At 51.6% G+C, this 17,915-nt stretch overlaps 1 protein-coding gene across 1 annotated transcript; it reads left to right on the top strand.

Annotated features, from left to right (window-relative positions):
• Positions 1 to 2,747: 2,747 nt before the first annotated feature.
• PTGER2 (prostaglandin E receptor 2) lies at positions 2,748 to 17,645 on the top strand. Its single transcript, XM_005290255.4, has 2 exons — positions 2,748 to 3,708; positions 14,138 to 17,645. Exons 1-2 carry the CDS (start codon positions 2,887 to 2,889, stop codon positions 14,384 to 14,386), a joined length of 1,071 nt encoding a protein of 356 aa, XP_005290312.1. The 5' UTR covers positions 2,748 to 2,886; the 3' UTR covers positions 14,387 to 17,645.
• Positions 17,646 to 17,915: the final 270 nt, after the last annotated feature.

Genomic DNA, 17,915 nt, shown 5'->3' with positions numbered 1-17,915 from the left:
CTCAGGTCTAACCTACACTAGGAAATTAGGTTGGTTTAACTACGTCGCACGGAGTGTGAAAAATCCCCAGGCCTGAGCGCCGCAGTGACACCGACCTAACCCCTGCTGTAGGCAGCGCTAGGAATTCTCCCATTGAGGAGGTGGATTACCTACACCCATGCTACAGATGCACCGCTGCAGGGTTTCAAGTGTAGACAAGCTCCCGGTACTTTTTCTATGCTGTTTGCTGAATGTTTTTTGAAGAGCCATCAGTACAAAGAAGTAACCACATACGTATTTGTCTTCTGAGAGCCCATGTAGAAGAGCATTAAGATTTGTACTTGGGGAAATAAATGGCCTGGGGTTTATATGTGGATCTCAGCCAGTAAATCTTTGAGGGACTTTTAAACAAATATCCCTCTGGGACCTGAAGAGTTCCGAAATGGTCCGTTTTTTTAATAAGTCCTAATGGGAGTTGCCATATGAGTTGATAATGTTTTAAGTAACCAGGGAGACATGCTTCCAGCTGCTTGAGGAAAGTGGTGTCGATGACCTGTATGTACCAAACATTCACTTAGGGAAACTTCAGCACTTAGGGCCCCTTGAAATTCAAAGGCTGCCCATTCCTTAGTCAGCATTCCAGAGCTTAGGCTGAAAAACACACCCATGACTGGTCCTACTTCCCCCCACCACACACACACACAAAAGGGCAACAGTGTGAATAGTCTCACAATCACATGACCTGATACAGCTATCTCTTCCTCCACTGTAAAGAAACCACTCCATGGAAGTCAAAGGAATGGCTGGGGTCAGGGAGATCAAACCCAGGCTGCAAGGGTGCTTAGATGTGTGAAACAGCACATGTACAGATCAATGAAACTGTCAATCACCAATGAAAACCAGGGCTCCAATTCTGATGTACTTATACTGGTGTAACTGCACTGACCTCGATGAAGTGACCCCTGAAAGCAGGTGAGCTATAGCTGGGATGAGTGTGGCCTGTAGCCCTGTACTCGCTGGGAAGGGAACCCAGATAGCTTCTGGTGATCAGCCACCAGGATAGCTGGACTGGTATTGAATGAAAACAACAAGGAGTCTGGCAGCACCTTAAATGATGGTTTAATTTGCAAATGAATTTTAGATCTGCTGTTTCTCTTTGAAGTCTGTTTCTGAAGTTTTTTTGTTCAATGATAGTGACATACATAGTAACATACATAAGCCAGTAAGTGAACACTTCAATCTCCCTGGTCATTCAATTACAGATTTAAAGGTCACTATCATTGAACAAAAAATTCAATTGCAAATTTAACACCATTAATCTGGGCTTGAATAGGGACTGGGAGTGGGAATAGGGACAGAAGCAGCTTTTCCTCTCCTGGAATTGATACCTCCTCATCCATTATTTGGAGTGGACTACATCCACCCTGATTGAATTGGCCCTGTCAACACTGGTTCTCCACTTGCGAAGTAACTCCCTGCTGTCCATGTGTCAGTATATAATGCCTGCATCTGTAACTTTCACTCTATGCATCTGAAGAAGTGAGGTTTTTACCCACGAAAGCTTATGCCCAAATAAATCTGTTAGTCTTTAAGGTGCCACCAGACTCCTTGTTGTTTTTGTAGATACAGAGTAACACGGCTCCCCCCTGATACTTGGTATTGAATGGTTCATGTGTGGGTGTAGATGGGAGCAGACCCCTTTCAGGGAATGTGAAACAAAAACGTGTCTCAATCAGGAGCTGTGGCAGACACCAAGAAAAGCCTGTTCTCGGTTCATCTCCCCATGAGTCCTGCGAGTCAGCCTGGTGTCTGCTGCATGTGCATTTGTGTGTCAGGGCTTCTGTCCGCCTGTCAGTCCACAGTCTGTTGCCCTGGGGGGCGTATTGGGGGGGGGGGGATTGCCCTGGGAGTTTGCTCCCTCTCTCATTCTCTCCCTCTGCCCTTTCCAGGCCACTTAGAGAAGCGCCCTGAAGAAACCCCGGTGCATTCCCAGGGCTCGGACGTGAGGGTCGGCGGAGGATGCAGCGCGGTAGGAAGCCTCCCCTCGGGCTGGGGCTCTGCGTGGAGCCAGGCTGCTGGGCACGGTGACGGTGCCAGTCGGGCGAGCCAGAGGCGGCGGGTGGGAGGTTGGGGATCCCTTCCCGGCGCGCAGCTCAGTGCCCCAGCCAGCCAGGGAGGGAGCCGCGGCCGCACTCCAGTGCTGTCGGGAAAGGGGCAGGGGCGCAGGGAGCTCTGGCTAGTTGGGAGGAAGGACGCAGCCTCTCCCAGTGCGCAAGAGGACCCCGCGGGCAGTGACTGATCTCCACCCGCTGCCCAGAGGTGCTGGGAAGGGAGGAGCGCGCAGGGGGCGGTGCCGGGCCCCCTCTGCTGGGGCAGGAAGGTGCGCAGGGTGGGGGGAGCTCCAGCTGTTGGGAGGGAGGAGCGCGCAGGGGGCGGTGCCGGGCTCCCCGGCTGGGGCAGGAAGGTGCGCAGGGTGGGGGGAGCTCCAGCTGTTGGGGGGGAGGAGGGCGCAGGGGGCGGTGCCGGGCTCCCCGGCTGGGGCAGGAAGGTGCGCAAGGGGGGGGAGCTCCAGCTGTTGGGAGGGAGGAGGGCGCAGAGGGCGGTGCCGGGCTCCCCGGCTGGGGCAGGAAGGTGCGCAAGGGGGGGGCCTCCAGCTGTTGGGAGGGAGGCAGGAACGCGGGCGGGGGGGACGGAGCCTCGCCCCGCGCTGCCCCGGCTGGAGAGGGAGGGACCCTGAGCGGCGGGCAGCTGCGCCAGGGAGGCGGGTCCGAGCTCCAGCTGTTGGCGAGGGAGGAGCTGCGAGCGCCTCTGGCAGCGCGCCGGGGGAGCCCGGCGAGGGGCCGGCTCGGCTCGGCTCGCCCGGTGCTGCGCTCACGCCCCAGCGCCTGACAGCGGGCGGGCGCCACCATGAGCGGGTCCGGCTCTGCCTCGCACTGCGAGACCCAAGAGCCGCTGTCGGCCGAGGAGAGCCCGGCCATCAGCGCCGTCATGTTCTCCGCCGGGCTGCTGGGCAACCTGACGGCGCTGGCGCTGCTGGCCCGGCGCCGGCTGGGGCGGCGCGGCCGCCCGCTCTCCCTCTTCCACGTGCTGGTGACCGTCCTGGTGCTCACCGACCTGCTGGGCACCTGCCTGGTCAGCCCCGTGGTGCTGGTCTCCTACGGCCGCAACCGCACGCTGGTGGCGCTGGCCGAGGACCGGCGGCTGTGCCTCTACTTCGCCTTCGCCATGAGCTTCTTCGGCCTGGCCACCATGCTGGTGCTGTTCGCCATGGCGCTGGAGCGCTGCCTGGCGCTGGGCCAGCCCTACCTCTACGAGCGCTTCGTCCGCCGCCGCTCGGCGCTGCTGCTGGCCCTGCTGGCCCTCTACGCCTTCGCCGCCGCCTTCTGCGCCCTGCCGCTGCTGGGCTTCGACCGCTACGTGCAGTACTGCCCGGGCACCTGGTGCTTCATCCAGATGCGCGCCGCCCAGGGCCCCGGCGGCGGCGGCGCCACCTACTCGCTGCTCTACGCCACGCTGCTGCTGCTGCTCATCCTGGCCGTGCTGCTCTGCAACCTGAGCGTCACCCGCAGCCTGGTGGGCATGCACCGCCGCGGGCAGACCTCGCGCCGCCTGGCCTCGCTGGAGCAGCCCGCCGGGCGCCGGAGGCTCTCCATGTCCGAGGAGGTGGATCACCTCATCCTCCTGGCCATCATGACCATCACCTTCATCGTCTGCTCCCTGCCTTTCACGGTGAGTGCAGGGGTGGGGAGCCCCTGGCTAGCCCCTGCCCTGGGGGGGACTCCAGCACCTGGGACCTTCTCCCCCCGCCCCTTCTTAATCCCTGTCCTTGGGGGCCTCCTGCACCTGGGGCCTTCTCCCCTGGCCCCTTTGCTAATCCCTGTCCTTGGGGGCCTCCAGTACCTGGGGCCTTCTCCCCCGGCCCCCTTGCTAATCCCTGCCCTTGGGGGGCCTCCTGCACCTGGGGCCTTCTCCTCCGGCCCCTTTGCTAATCCCTGTCCTTGGGGGCCTCCAGTACCTGGGGCCTTCTCCCCTGGCCCCTTTGCTAATCCCTGCCCTTGGGGGCCTTCTCCCCCGGCCCCCTTGCTAATCCCTGTCCTTGGGGGCCTCCTGCACCCGGGACCTTCTCCCCCGGCCCCCTTGCTAATCCCTGTCCTTGGGGGCCTCCAGTACCTGGGGCCTTCTCCCCTGGGCCCCTTGCTAATCCCTGTCCTTGGGGGCCTTCTCCCCCGGCCCCCTTGCTAATCCCTGCCCTTGGGGGCCTCCAGCACCTGGGGTCTTCTCCCCCGGCCCCCTTGCTAATCCCTGTCCTTGGGGGCCTTCTCCCCGGCCCCCTTGCTAATCCCTGTCCTTGGTGGCCTTCTCCCCCGGCTCCCTTCTTAATCCCTGCCCTTGGGGGCCTCCTGCACCTGGGGCCTTCTCCCCCGGCCCCCTTGCTTATCCCTGTCCTTGGGGGCCTCCTGCACCCATCCCTCCCGTTCTCTGCCTGTGGCACATACTAGCCTGGTCTCCTGTGGGCTGTTTGGGTTGTTGAGTTTAGTATGCCGGTGTTAGGGGTCTGTGAGACACAGGAGGTCAGACTACATCAGTGTTTCTTAGTGACCGGCCCATGGACCAGCCTCGGTCCCTGAGATCAAAAAGGTTGAGAAAGACTGGATTAGATGATCTGGGGCTGGGGGGGTTGTCCTTTCTGGGCTTAAATTCTGACTCTACAACAAAATTATTTTTAGTCCCTAAATTAAAAAGAAACCCCTACAGATGAGGATGCCAGACAGCCCCACTGAGTTCTGGGATTCAGGCACTAGACTAGACTGAAGCACAAAGATTGCTCTGTTCCTGACTCCGCCACAGTTTCCCTGACCAAATCTCTTGGACTACGTTGACACTGCTGTAAAAGACCCATGGTTGGCCTGGCTCAGGGCTCTGGGACTATACAATTGTTGTGTAGTCATTCGGGCTCACGCTGGAGCCCACACTCCGAAACCCCACAAGGGGAAAGGGTCTCAGAGCCTGGGCTCCAGCTCCGTTAGCCCAAGTCAGCTGATCCGGGCCCTGAGACGGTGCCATGGGCTTTTTATCGTAGTATTGGCTCTGTGCTCCCATTTCCTCATCTGTTAAATGGAGATAGCACTTTTCTAGCTCTCCGGGGACTCGTGAGGATAAATCCACTTTCCGGGAGCTGAGAGACGATGGTGACAGGGCTCAAGATGCTTTCACAGGGCACTAGAGTGGCAGATGCTTGACCGAGATTGCATGGATCAAGTATAGGCCTGCGTCGCTGAGGTTACATGCCTGTGCCACTGGCACTGAGCTGTGCCGTTTCGAGGGCGGTAGCAAGGTTGAAGGGTTGGTGCAGTTGCAGGGAAGGAGTTGAGGTGACGTAGATCAGTTCATTTGCATGTGTCATAGTGAGGGGCACAAATCAATAGGGCTCCATGGCTGTAATTGACATAACACAGGTCAGTTAAATTGCCAATGTGGAACCGAGGTTGCATAGATAAATGCAGTTAGGTGAGTGTAGGGATGCCCAAAATCACTGGGGTTGGTTGGACATGCGTTGCTGTGGTGTCAGTGAGCACGCATGCATCCATGCGGTTGTACAAGGATATAGTTTTGCCCACTGAACCAAGTTTTCAACTGTGAGGGGAAAGGATGCCTCAGCAAATACAGACAGACAACAGCCATTGCGCATGCACACACCCTCACCTATACACAAATTTTAATTTCGATGTGAAAAAGCTGGCTTGCATGGTGTCCCTGGGGCTGAAGATTGTGTCCATAAACAAAGATATGAGGTAGGAGAATATGCTCAACACACTTACAATTCATAAGAACTTTGAGCATATACGTTACTTTTGACCGGAAGGCATGAAAATGCTTGAAAAAGGTATGTATTTTCCATATTCATCAGGTAGGGAAACCGAGGCACACTGAGATTAAGTGTTTTGGACAACGGCAGGTTTGGAAATATAACCCAAGTCTTCTGACTCCCAAGTTCTAACTGCTAGAGTGCTGCCTCTCAAAAATAGAACCCACGTGACACAAGTAAAGAACTCTAACCATTAGTCTGACTTTCTCTTGTCGTTCAAATTAAATAGGACCCCTTAGGAGCTGCCATGTCACTCAACCCTTTACCAGTCGATAGTTTGATTCTTCCCACTTTTGAGGGAGCAGATGGTTTGGACGATTTTTTTTCCTTCTGTTTCTCAGTTCTTTTTTCCCTGTGAAAAGCAAAACCTGCCCAGACTGGGAATACGGCCAGAGCTAATTTTACATTCCCACCGTTAGATTGACATTATCTTTCATTAGCACTTGGAGAGCTGAAAGGCCCAATGGACAAATTAACCACAGGACACAGGGCCGGCTCTAGGTTTTTTGCCGCCCCAAGGCTTTTACACGTTTTCACTTTTCAATGTTTTTTTGTTTTGTTTTGACCAGCTAGACTGTAGCAGCTCATTCAGAGTTGTTATGGTCTTTCACGTCAATGAGGATTTAGGGATTCTCAAGCCCACAAATCTCCCAGCTACAGAGCAATGTGAACTACATTTGCCTGCTAAAAATCCTTACACTATTCTCCCTGGGGAGGTGGGGGGGGGGGAAGATGCACATATGCAAGAAGCTGCATTGGTAAAATGCAACCACAGTGAGAACAGAAATCAAACAGCACCAAACCACTGGGTCACCCGATGGACTAATCAATGAACCATTTCTACTGGAGTGGGGGGGAGGTCAGGGAAGGGGGAAATTTGGGGCCAAAGTCTAGTAGTTTCTTAATCAAAACTCTCAGTAACTTCAGGCTGGGGTCCTGAGCACCTAGACACCCCCGCCCCAGCCTGGTAGTTTGAGGAGCAGATGCCAGCCAATCCCCTGCTTTTCAAAGCCGCTCTCCCCACCAAGGGGGGGGAAGGGGCGCTTAAAACTGCTGCCGGGAGTGGGTCCCAAGTTTCTTTATTTCCCAATTGCCCCTGCCCCGCCTGCAGCAAGTCCCTCGAGGCCCAGGCCAGCGCCAGGTGCCGGGGCCACATCTGTGGGTGTCCTGTCCCCCACGGACTCCACCGGGCGCAGCCGGAGCCACCCCATCCACGCTGCCCCCAAGTCCCAGGAAAGTTTCCCTGCGCCGCCCGTGAGTGGGACTTTCCCGAAGTCAGGGCATGGCAGAGTAACCCGCGCCCCCCCAGGGGCTGGCATGCCGGGACACTGGGGCCTGCTCCGCGCCCGCCAGAGGGCTGCCTGCTGGTGACCCCTCCCCGGGGCCGCGCTGGGGGCGGACCTGCGCGAACTGACCTGGCCAAGCGGGAACAGCGCCCCCACCTCTGGGGGCAGCTCAGCGCATCCTCCCGCCACGGTGCTGGGCTCCCACGTCTCCTGGAGCCGGCTGGTGGCTCCGTCTGGGCACTTCAACGCCTCCCCTCTGGCAGGATGCAGGGAGCTGGGCTGGGAGGAGGGCTCCGCGCCGCTCTGGTCGGCTGGGAGGGAAGGACGCGGGCTGCCCTGCCGAGTTTGCTGCAGGGCGCTCCCCTCCTCCGGGCCGCCGCCCCCCACAGGGCAGCCTGAGCAGCACACCAAAAAGAAAAAGGGAAAAAAAGGGCGACTGGAATGCCGCCCCTTGGAATCTGCCGCCCCAAGCACCAGCTTGCTCCGCTGGTGCCTGAGCCGGCCCTGACTGGACTTGCTGCACCATTATTTTTGGATTTCAAGAGCTTGATCAAGGAAATGTAATAACATCTAGCAGCCTGTTGTGTTTCCTGTGGTCTTGGACTTGCAATCATCAGAGCTGCTCCACCACCAATTGATGGGCCTTAAATTTGTTTAGGGGTTTGTTTAGCTCTGCTCCTAATGGTACTTTCCCCCATCTGGCTGAGTCATGTACAGACATGAGATGTAACTGCTGGTGTGCTTGTGACAGGAATTATTGGACGTACGTATACAGTTGCAATGGGTCTGTTTTGGAGAGGAAGGTTTTTGCAGTCTGGTGAGCAGCATAAAGTGGTCAGCTAGTTAAAAATCCTTGATGGTAGAAGTGTATTTTCTACCAGCCTAGCATTTGTACATAGGATCATTTCATTCGATCAGATATCTAGAAATCCCACTGTGTGCCACAAAGGAGAAATTAAAAATTGTTATATTATCAGGTGAACAAGTATCATGAGTATGGAGAAAGGGGACACTGGAACTTTCACTTCAGGACACCATGTCTAGGTGCAAGTACCTAGTTCCTACGGCTTTGAGAACTGACTCACAATCAGTTACTTTTCTTTTAGCTTTAGGAGATTCTCTTTCTGATCTACTCTTTCCATAGAAGAACATAGATATTGCCATAGAACAACAGACCAACTAGCTGTAGTCACAGGTAGCAGAACAGGTCGGTGGCTAGTGGTGAATCCTTCAGAGGAAAGCATATAAACCCTTATAAATGCACCCAGTTGTACAGTAGCATACTACGCGGGTGTTTCTTCCTGACCCTACCTCTTTCTGCCCTGAAGCATGAGGACTGAAAGTCCTAAATTTATCCAGGTAATATAATTGTAGATACTACTCATATTCCTTGCCATGCCTAATCTTTTTTTATTTAGACACACATGGATGATGGTTGAATTTAGTGCCCATGAAGGTGATCTACCAATAGCACCAACTATAATGCCTACCCTGCATAAGCAGTTGTAGGGCAAACTTTCCCAAAAACTAACTAAGTCCTGTGTCATGACATGAGTTGTCAGAACATCTGGTGCTTTTAGTGACTAGAATGAGATGATTCAACTCACTTTCAGCTGCAGTATGTACAGGATTTGAACCCAGGTCATTAGAAGTAAATAGCTAAGGCATTAATTGTCTGTCTCAAACTCTTCATCTCCTTTTTTAATACACAGCTTTAGAAGTTAGATACATCCGGTCTTGCTAAACAGCTCTGGGTTCATGGGGACCAGGACCTGAGACAGAGCAACTGGTGTCACATGAGTAAAATTTGCTGCATCATCTTCCCAGGAGGGATTGTCAGTTCTTCCATAAAGTAGCAAACAAGCATATTTAAGGAAGTAACTGATTTTTGGCTGTCAGACATAAATTCATACAGTAGGTCAGAAACATGGCTGGAGCTGTTTTTCTTCCATGCTCATTGATTGCACCTACACACTCTGGTGAAGGCACTATAGGCAACCTGCCAATAGACTGGATACGGTAATTAATGATCCCTTAAGCATCTATTGACTTCATTGCATTTTTGGATAAATGAAGTATCTCTTGATATGCTCAGCTCAGGGCTCGCTACGAAGCCCAGTGATGGATTCATTTTTGTGGTTTCACATGCCCACATCGGGCGGGGGGGAGGGGGGAGTGGAAGGGATGTTTTGGACGGGACTAGTCATACTTGTCACAGCTTCTTTAAATTACTATAAAGCCTACCGACCCTGATTGGTTCCTTAGGGGTGTGCGGAGGATAATAGGCTCCCTGGGGAATCTTAAATTGCAGTTGTCTAAAGCTGGTATTGAAAAATCTTCTGGGACTTTGAGGGCAAGCCGAGCCTCTTCCTCGGGCCTTACTTTGGCATCCTCTCCTCATTTTTCTTTTAGCAACTTGACATTTTTGCAGGGAGTAAAATGTGGGAATGTCCCGTTTTGGCCTAAACTCTCGCTACTGGGTTGTCATGATAAGTAGCCCGCTGGCAAATTTAGCACCGCTGTGAGGGATTAGACCAGGGGTGGGCAAACTTTTTGGCCTGAGGGCCGCATCGAGGTTCCAAGACTGTATGGAGGGCTGGGTAGGGAAGGTTGTGTCTCCCAAACAGCCTGGCCCCTGCCCCCTATCTGCCCTATCCCACTTCCTGCCCCCTTGACCCATCCAACCCCCCCTGCTCCTTGTCCCCAGTCCGCCCCAACCCCTATCCACACCTCCGCCCCCTGACAGGCCCCACGGGACCTCCCACACCTATCTAATCCTCCCTGTCCCCTGACTGCCCTCCCACAGAACCTCCGCCCCATCCAACCACCCCCTGCTCCCTGTCCCCTGACTGCCCCCCAGGACCCGTCTGCCCCTTATCCACTCCCCACCCCCCTTACCATGCCACTCAAAGCAGCATGTCCGGCAGCTGTGCTGCCCGGCAGACCCAGCCGCGCTGCCTGGCAGGAGCTCGCAGCCCCGCTGCCCAGAGCGCTGGTGGTATGGCGAGCTGAGGCTCCGGGGAAGGGGAGACAGCATGGGAGGGGCCGGGGGCGAGCCTCCCCGGCCAGGAACTCAAGGGCCGGTCAGGACGGTCCTGTGGGCCGTAGTTTGCCCACCTCTGGATTAGATGTTGCTGTCGTGAAACAGAAAGGCGGCCTCTCCTAAAGCGCGTAATCCCACATTTAACATCACATTGTTCATGTTGTCATTTGTAACCCGGGCACCTAGTGTAACCTGTCGCCCAAGAAATATGCATTTAAAACCCCTAAATTGAAACATGATTGAACTGTCCGAACTCCCCTTAACCCGAGCTGAACTCTCCTGCTGATGGACCTAAAGCCAAAAGACATTAAGCCCATCAAAATGGAGACACGCAAAGATGAAGGTCTGAAGTTATGTCTTTAAATAACCCTTTTATGCCACACGTATCAGAGATCTACAGAAAAAGAAGCCGCGGGTTCTCGAGCATAGGCCTGTGTGTCGGGACAGCTGCCAGCTGTGTTGCTGAGTCACTCTGTGACCCAGAGCAAATTTTGTCCTCTCTTCGTACAGCTGGGGACGCAAGGCACAATCAGGAGAACAGCTACCTAGCTTTGAAACCTTGGGGTGAAAGCGATACCTAGGTGCAAAGTTTCATTACTAAAACAAGGACTTTTGCAGAAGGGACTCTGCATGTGCAATGTTAATGGTCTCTAAAAACAGGGCGAGGTGTTCATGCCCTCTTAATTGAATTTCCGGTTTGGCGGAGTTCGTCTGAAGAGGGATTCATTGAAGTGTATGTGAGTCCTTTTCATGTAAATACGTAGTGATGGGGAAACAGGCTTCTCTTTAGACTTTTTTCTCCATACGGAAGTTGTGCCATAGAGCAGACTGCAGCTGATCGGGCCACCCTGCCGTTTGGATCTCTACAGCTACCGCACATTTGCAAAGTGTCTGCGGGCTCAAGCATTTTCCAAAGAAAGGCTCGGGCTCGGCCCTAGGTCCGGTTCTGTTCAATATCTTCATCAGTGATTTAGATCATGGCATAGAGAGTACACTTATCAGGTCTGCGGATGATACCAAGCTGGGAGGGGTTGCAAGTGCTTTGGAGGACAGGATTAAAATTCAAAATGATCTGGACAAACTGGGGAAATGGTCGGAAGTAAAAAGGATGAAATTCAATAAGGACAAATGCAAAGTACTCCACTTAGGAAGGAACAATCAGTTGCATACCTACAAAATGGGAAATGGCTTCCTAGGAAGGAGCACTGCGGAAAGGGATCTAGGGGTCAGAGTGGATTACAAGCTAAATGTGAGTCAGCTGTGTAACGCTGCTTTTCCTTTTAACAAATATCATTCTGGGATGTATTAGCAGGAGTGTTGTAAGCAAGACATAAGTCATTCTTCTGCTCTACTCCACACTGATAAGGCTTCAGGTGGACTGTTTTGTGCAGTTCTGGGCACCCCATTTCAGGAAAGATGTGGACAAGCTGGAGAAAGTCCAGAGAAGAGCAACAAAAATGATGAAAGGTCTAGAAAACATGACCTCTGAGGGAAGATTGAAAAAATTGGGTTTGTTTAGTCTGGAGAAGAGAAGACTAAGGAGGAACCTGATAACCGTTTTCAAATACATAAAAGATTTGTTGCAAGGAGGTAAAAGAATTGCCTCATTAACCTCTGAGGCTAGGACAAGAAGCAATGGGCTTAAATTGCAGCAAGGGCGGTTTAGGTTGGACATTAGGAAAAACTTCCTGTCAGGGTGGTTAAGCACTGGAACAAATTGCCTAGGGAGGTTGTGGAATCTCATCATTGGAGGTTTTTAAGAGCAGATAGACAAACTCCTGTCAGGGATGGTCTAGATCAGTGGTTTCCAAACTTTTTTGATCACGCACTCCTATCAGTAAAAAAAATTTTGAGCACGCACCCCCTGCCATGCCGGCTCTACCATTTTTGCCAAAGCAAAAAAAAAGAATAAAAAAAGCACTCCTCCTGCTGCGCACCCCCAAGGATCCTCTTGCACACCCCCTGGGGTGCGTGCTCTCCACTTTGGAGACCACTGGTCTAGATAATACTTAGTCCTGCCTTGAGTGCATGGGGCTGGACTAACTGACCTCTTAAGGTCGCTTCCAGTCCTCCAATTCTATGAGTCTATGCTTCTCTCACTGCCTGGGGGGATAGAAAATGTGTAGGACTATAAAAAAAACCCTAAATCCAATGGTTCTTGTATAACTGGAACATTGCTAGAGCTGGGCAAGAACAGAATTTTCCATTTCCCAGGAAATTCTTTGAGTTATCTCTTCCCCCCCCCCCCACCCAGTTCCGGCTCTAGCTTTTTTGCTGCCCCAAGCAGCAAAAAAAAGCGCCACCCCCTGAGCCCCCCCAACCGAGTGCCGCACCGCCGGAACCCCCCCCAGAGCGCCGCCCCCTGCCAAGCGCCGGAGCCTGCCCCCCCGCCGTGCCGAGCGCCGCCGGACCGCCCCCCCCCCCAGCGCCGAGCCCCGCGCTGCCCCCCCCCCGCCGGAGCCCGTCCCCCGCCGAGCGCCGCCGGAACTCCCCCCAGAGCGCCGCCGGAACTCCCCCCAGAGCGCCGCCCCCCCAGTGGAGCGCCGCGCACAGGAGCCCGCCCCCCCACCGTGCCGAGCGCCGCCGGACCCCCCAGCACCAAGCCCCGCGCTGCCCCCCCCCCCGCCGGAGCCCGAGCCTGAGCGCCGCCGGAACCCCCCCTCAGAGTGCCGCCCCCCCCGTGGAGCGCCGTGCACAGGAGCCCGCCCCCCCGCCGTGCCGAGCGCCGCCGGACCCCCCCCCAGCGCCGAGCCCCGCGGTGCCCCCCCCCCGCTGGAGCCCGCCCCCCGCCGAGCGCCGCCGGAACCCCCGCTGAGCGCCGCGCCGCCGGAGCGCCCACCCCCGCAGAATGCCGTGCCGCGCTCCCCCCGCCACCCCTTACCAGGTGCCGCCCCAAGCATGTGCTTGGGTGCCTGGTGCCTGGAGCCGGCCCTGCCCCCACCCCCCCCTCCATTCCAGAACAAAACTAAAAAAGTTAATTTCCCACAAAATGAAATTCTGAAAAAAATGACTTTCTGATGGAAACATTTTGTTCCGATTTCGATACTTAAAAAAAGAAGAAATTTTGAAATGAAAAGTAGTTTTAAAACAAAATCCAAACATTCTGTTCTGCAAACGTTGAAGTGGAATGCTTCATCGCTGTCAAAAAGCTTCCCCACCCTCCGCCCCAATGAAATAGACATGTTTCTGTGAAGTGTTTCACTCAACGAATCTGCATTTTGCAATGGAAAAATGTGTCGGAAAGTTCCTGATCGGCTCTATATATTGGTTAGGCAGCATGGAGAGAAGCGTGCATTGTGTGAGCTTGCTCATACTCTGCCTGTCCTGTGGATAAAAAAAGAATGTTAGTCTTTAGAGCTAGTCAAGAATTTATTTATTTATATTTTAAATGAAAAAAAAATCAATTTGTTGAAACCTAAACTGCTAATGAAACAGCGTGGAGTTCGACAAATTTCCTGACTTGAAAAAAGTGTTGAGGAAAAAAAAAAAAGGTTTTGAAATTGTCAGTGTCGTTTTGACACATTCTACACGAAAAATTCTAGTTTTCCAGTTCAAAAGGACTTTTCCTTTTGAAATTTAAACTAATTAGACTGAAAAGGGGTAAAAAAATTGAAATGGCAAATTTTTGAAATCAACGTTTTGATTTGCCTGAAATGAAAAAAAAAAAGGGGGGTTTCTCAGTTCACAAATATTTTCGAGATTTTGACGTTTCCTCCCAAATCAAGACATGGAAAAAATTTTGAATTCTTGAAAATATTCACGGGACACATAAAAAAGTCTCCCACCCAGCGCTAGTCTTTACGTCCACCAGCTTGGCATCTCATTAGAACGAAATTCACTTAAAACACTGAAAACAAAACATCTGCTGTGAATATAGACGTTCCTTTGAAGTGGTGTTTTATACTTGTGCATTAAAATATTCCTATGATCAGTCTTGCATTTTATTTTTCCTTTGTTTTACAGATTGATGCCTATGTGAACAAGTTTATGGAAATCCAAGACGATAAGAGGGACCTTCTAGCGCTGAGGTTCTTAGCAATTAATCCAATTATTGACCCTTGGGTCTTTGTCATCCTTAGACCTTCAGTGCTGAGGGTAATCCGTTCTGTACTGTGCTGTCAGATGTCCCTGAAGAGCCAAGACAACATGCAGACGACAACTCCTGCTGCAGAGTCAAAATCCAATAAACAGATTGACCTTTGCGGGCAGTAATCCCAGCCGCGTTCAGTGGAGACATCTGGAAGATCATGCTAAAATGGCTCCTCAGGGTCACGAACAAACTTAGAAGTATAAACACGATGGGAAGCTGTGCTTTTTAGGTTAATAAACAAATCCATTTACTGTACAATGGATTGAGCTGCAGTCTGGCTGACGAGATACTGCAGGATTTGTCAAAAAGCATAAGGGAAGTCCATCTACAATGAGTATTTTCTACTTATGGGACAGCATCCTAGAGGCTAATCAATAACTGGATTTCCGTTGCCACTAGACAGGAACTTTCATGTTGAACTAAAGACGTGTGCTGCACTCTAGTGCGTTTGAAACGCTAAAAAGATAGTGGCTATTTACTGTAAGTCTCGGAGATAAATGTTTTCTGGAACACTATGCCTTGTGATGCGGTTTGGTGGGGAGACACAGAAGAGCTAATAATATAGCTTTGGCTTATTGGTTTGTTGCGAAACCCACCAAGTCCTTATTAGCTTCGTGGAGGCTTAACTAACCATTTATCTAACTACTGAAACGGAAGTCTTTAGACCCCCGTGTATTTCTGTCTCAGAGATATCTGTATTGCCATGTGCCTTCGTATAACTACAGTCTTGCCCTGGGGTGGGAGGGGAGGGCAGGAAGGCTAAAGCTAGTTCCGCTTCTTGTCGCTCTATTTTCCAAGCGCCGTACAGCTAGGGGAAGAAAAGCCAGCTGGCTTCCTCGTTTGGGGCCACAGCTGTTAGGAGGGGCAGAAGCAGGGTTCCAGCTCTCTGCTCCAGAATCCTGAGTTTTCGAGCAGCACTCCATGGGTAGTGTCATGCTTAATGGTGGGCAAATGTCAACTGAGCTCCCCCGGTGTTGGAGCACTCAGCCCGTCCCCCACACCTCCTCAACAACCTCTTGGATGGAAGAGCTTTGCTTTGGGCTGCAACCAGATGCCCATCCCCTACCTATTTGTGCTGGTAGGATAAGGAGCCGAACACGCTTCTAAGCATGCGGCCTGTGCACCTCCGAGGCTGGGGTGTGTCCGCTGGGGCCCGGCCTGCTGCCCTTCAGTGCTGGGAGAGATGGTTGCTTGTGCAGAAGGAAGAAGGCTTCCCAGGCCTTCTCACTAGGGGTTTTCTAGAGGCCCCAACACTTTTGTATTAAGTGCCTCTTCCCATGCAAGCCTGATACAGTCTTGTGCGCGACAAGCCTTTGCAGCCCCTGCTCATAGGCATTTTCCATAGAAGAAATACCGTGCAAGCCACTTACGTAATCATCACATCTCATCCTAGGTAAAGCTGTGGGAATGACGACGAGAAGGCTTAAATATCCGGGGGAAATATTTCACAAGATAGAGAGACCTTCTAGCAGGCTGGCTGCTCCTCACTGTTTCAGAGTGGTAGCCGTGTTAGTCTGTATCAGCAAAAAGACCGAGGAGTACTTGTGGCACCTTAGATCGTAAGATCACCAATGGATTGTAGTTTCCTCAGGAAGTCAGTGGTGTCTCGAAGATAGCTAGGAGTGCTGGTAGCGTAGGGCCTGAGGAGAGAGTCTACATAGCCAGACAATCCTGCTGTCAGGCTGCCAATGCCTGAGATGATGGGGTGTCCAGGATTTCCAGATTTATGGATCTTGGGTAGCAGATAGACTACCCCTGGTCAGGGGTCTAGGGGTGTGTCTGTGCAGATTTGTTCCTGTGCTTTTTCAGGGACTTTCTTGAGCAAATGGTGTAGTTTGTTACTCACACCTTCCTGTCAACTGTTTGAAATGGGCCATCCTGATTATCACTACAAACATTTTTTGTTTCCTGCTGATAATAGCTCACCTTAATTGATTACTCTCGTTAGAGTTGGTATGGCAACACCCATTTTTTCATGTCCTCTGTGTGTGTATATATATCTTCCTACTGTATTTTCCACTGCATGCATCCGATGAAGTGGGTTTTAGCCCACGAAAGTTTATGCCCAAATACATTTGTTAGTCTCTAAGGTGCCGCAAGTACTCCTCGTTCTTTGTCCTCACTGTGATTCTAACCAGGAAGCTGCCTTCATTTTACATTATGGGCCTGCTCCCACAGAACTCATGGGGAGCTTTGCCATTGAGTTCGATGGAGGCAGGGTAGCTGTCTCCTGTCCAAGCCCGCCGTGTGCTGGAAAGACCTTTTTCCTACAGTGACTGGCCCCGATTCCGTAGAGCACTTCCGTTCTCGATGCTTTGCTTAATCAGGGCCCTAAGTTATGTCTTAAAGTCCCTCCTCTGAAAAAGATAGTTTCCCTTCAGTGTCACATGTAAAGCGGGTTTTCAGACAGACTGTGGTATATTGTACGTGACACTGATATAGGGATGTTAGTGTAGATCAGCAGCTGTCCTTTTGTCTGCTATGCCAAGGAGGACCCAGAGGTTCAGAGAGGGGTGGAGAGAAAATTGCCCCAAAAGAATTCCACTGGGTAGACACGAGGGCACATTTTGGAGGGTGGAGCTAAACTGACCCCATAATACAGAGGATAATGTTAGTTACCTAAGTCCGTAGTTCTCAACCTCTGCCCTAAGCAGATCCCCTCCCATTTAATGAGATGGGAGTCTCAGGATGACCATGATCCACTGACAACCTAATAATACCCAATTCTCATTCTAGTGCCTTTCCTCAGTAGATTTCAAAGCACTTTACAAAGAAGGTCAGTAACATTTAGCTCACTGGGAAACCGAGGCACTTTTTTTGTTCGTTAAAGTAAGAGGTTATTTTTATATGATAGCGTTATGTCCAGTGGTCCAATGGTGTTGCTTTCTACTGAGATTTTTATTTAAATAAAAATGAATTCAGTTTGTCAGGTACACACTCTCTGCTACGTATATTCTTGTCAATGGTATGTTATCAGGATTGGCTCATCTGTCAAATTCTGCATTGATTTCACACCCTATGCAATCCGCACTGAAGTCCATGCAAGACGATCCAAACCCATTAAACTTCAGCTGAGAGTGGCCTTATTTTATGTAACCTTTTCCCCTTCCCTTCCATGGAACCCTCATTGAAGTCAATGGACTTGCTTACACGAGAGATGAATTTGCCCAAATGGGATTACCCATGATAACTGGCACAGGTGTTGCTCCACTTTCTTAAAAAAAACCCAAAACGTACATGGTATTTTATTGCAAGTGGATCTTGTATATTTAAGAGTTTTATTCCTGTCTAAAAATACCCAAAATGAAAAGATTTGAAGCTTTTTGTATTTCTGCATTTGATGTAACGTAAAATGACTATAATAAAAATCATCTTTCCAAAGTAGCTGTCTGAATCATATGTGGTTTATGCAGAAGTCACAAGTCAGAAAATAGTCGGTCATATGGATGAAACATGTAGGCTATGGGCTAGGTTACAACATAATGGGGGAATAAATAGAAGGAAAAGAAGGTCCATATAACATCAAGAACATTCTTGGGAAGGGTGACTAGGCGTGTTTATTCTAGAACTGGGTGGGAAATGGTTTTCCAATCCCTCAAATATTTGAAAGTCTGAAGTCCCCCACTCCCACCCTGTAGCGGGGCGGCCTGG

This window comes from Chrysemys picta, chromosome 4 (genome assembly GCF_011386835.1).
Source record: "Chrysemys picta bellii isolate R12L10 chromosome 4, ASM1138683v2, whole genome shotgun sequence".
Taxonomy (NCBI): domain Eukaryota; kingdom Metazoa; phylum Chordata; order Testudines; family Emydidae; genus Chrysemys; species Chrysemys picta.
This window is presented reverse-complemented; position numbering and strand designations above follow the sequence as displayed.

Excerpts from the sequence above, each read along its gene's own strand:
- PTGER2 (XM_005290255.4), top strand. The coding sequence starts at position 2,887 with ATGAGCGGGTCCGGCTCTGCCTCGCACTGCGAGACCCAAGAGCCGCTG. Across the intron at positions 3,709-14,137 it reads TCTGCTCCCTGCCTTTCACG|ATTGATGCCTATGTGAACAA; the intron begins GTGAGTGCAGGG and ends TTTGTTTTACAG.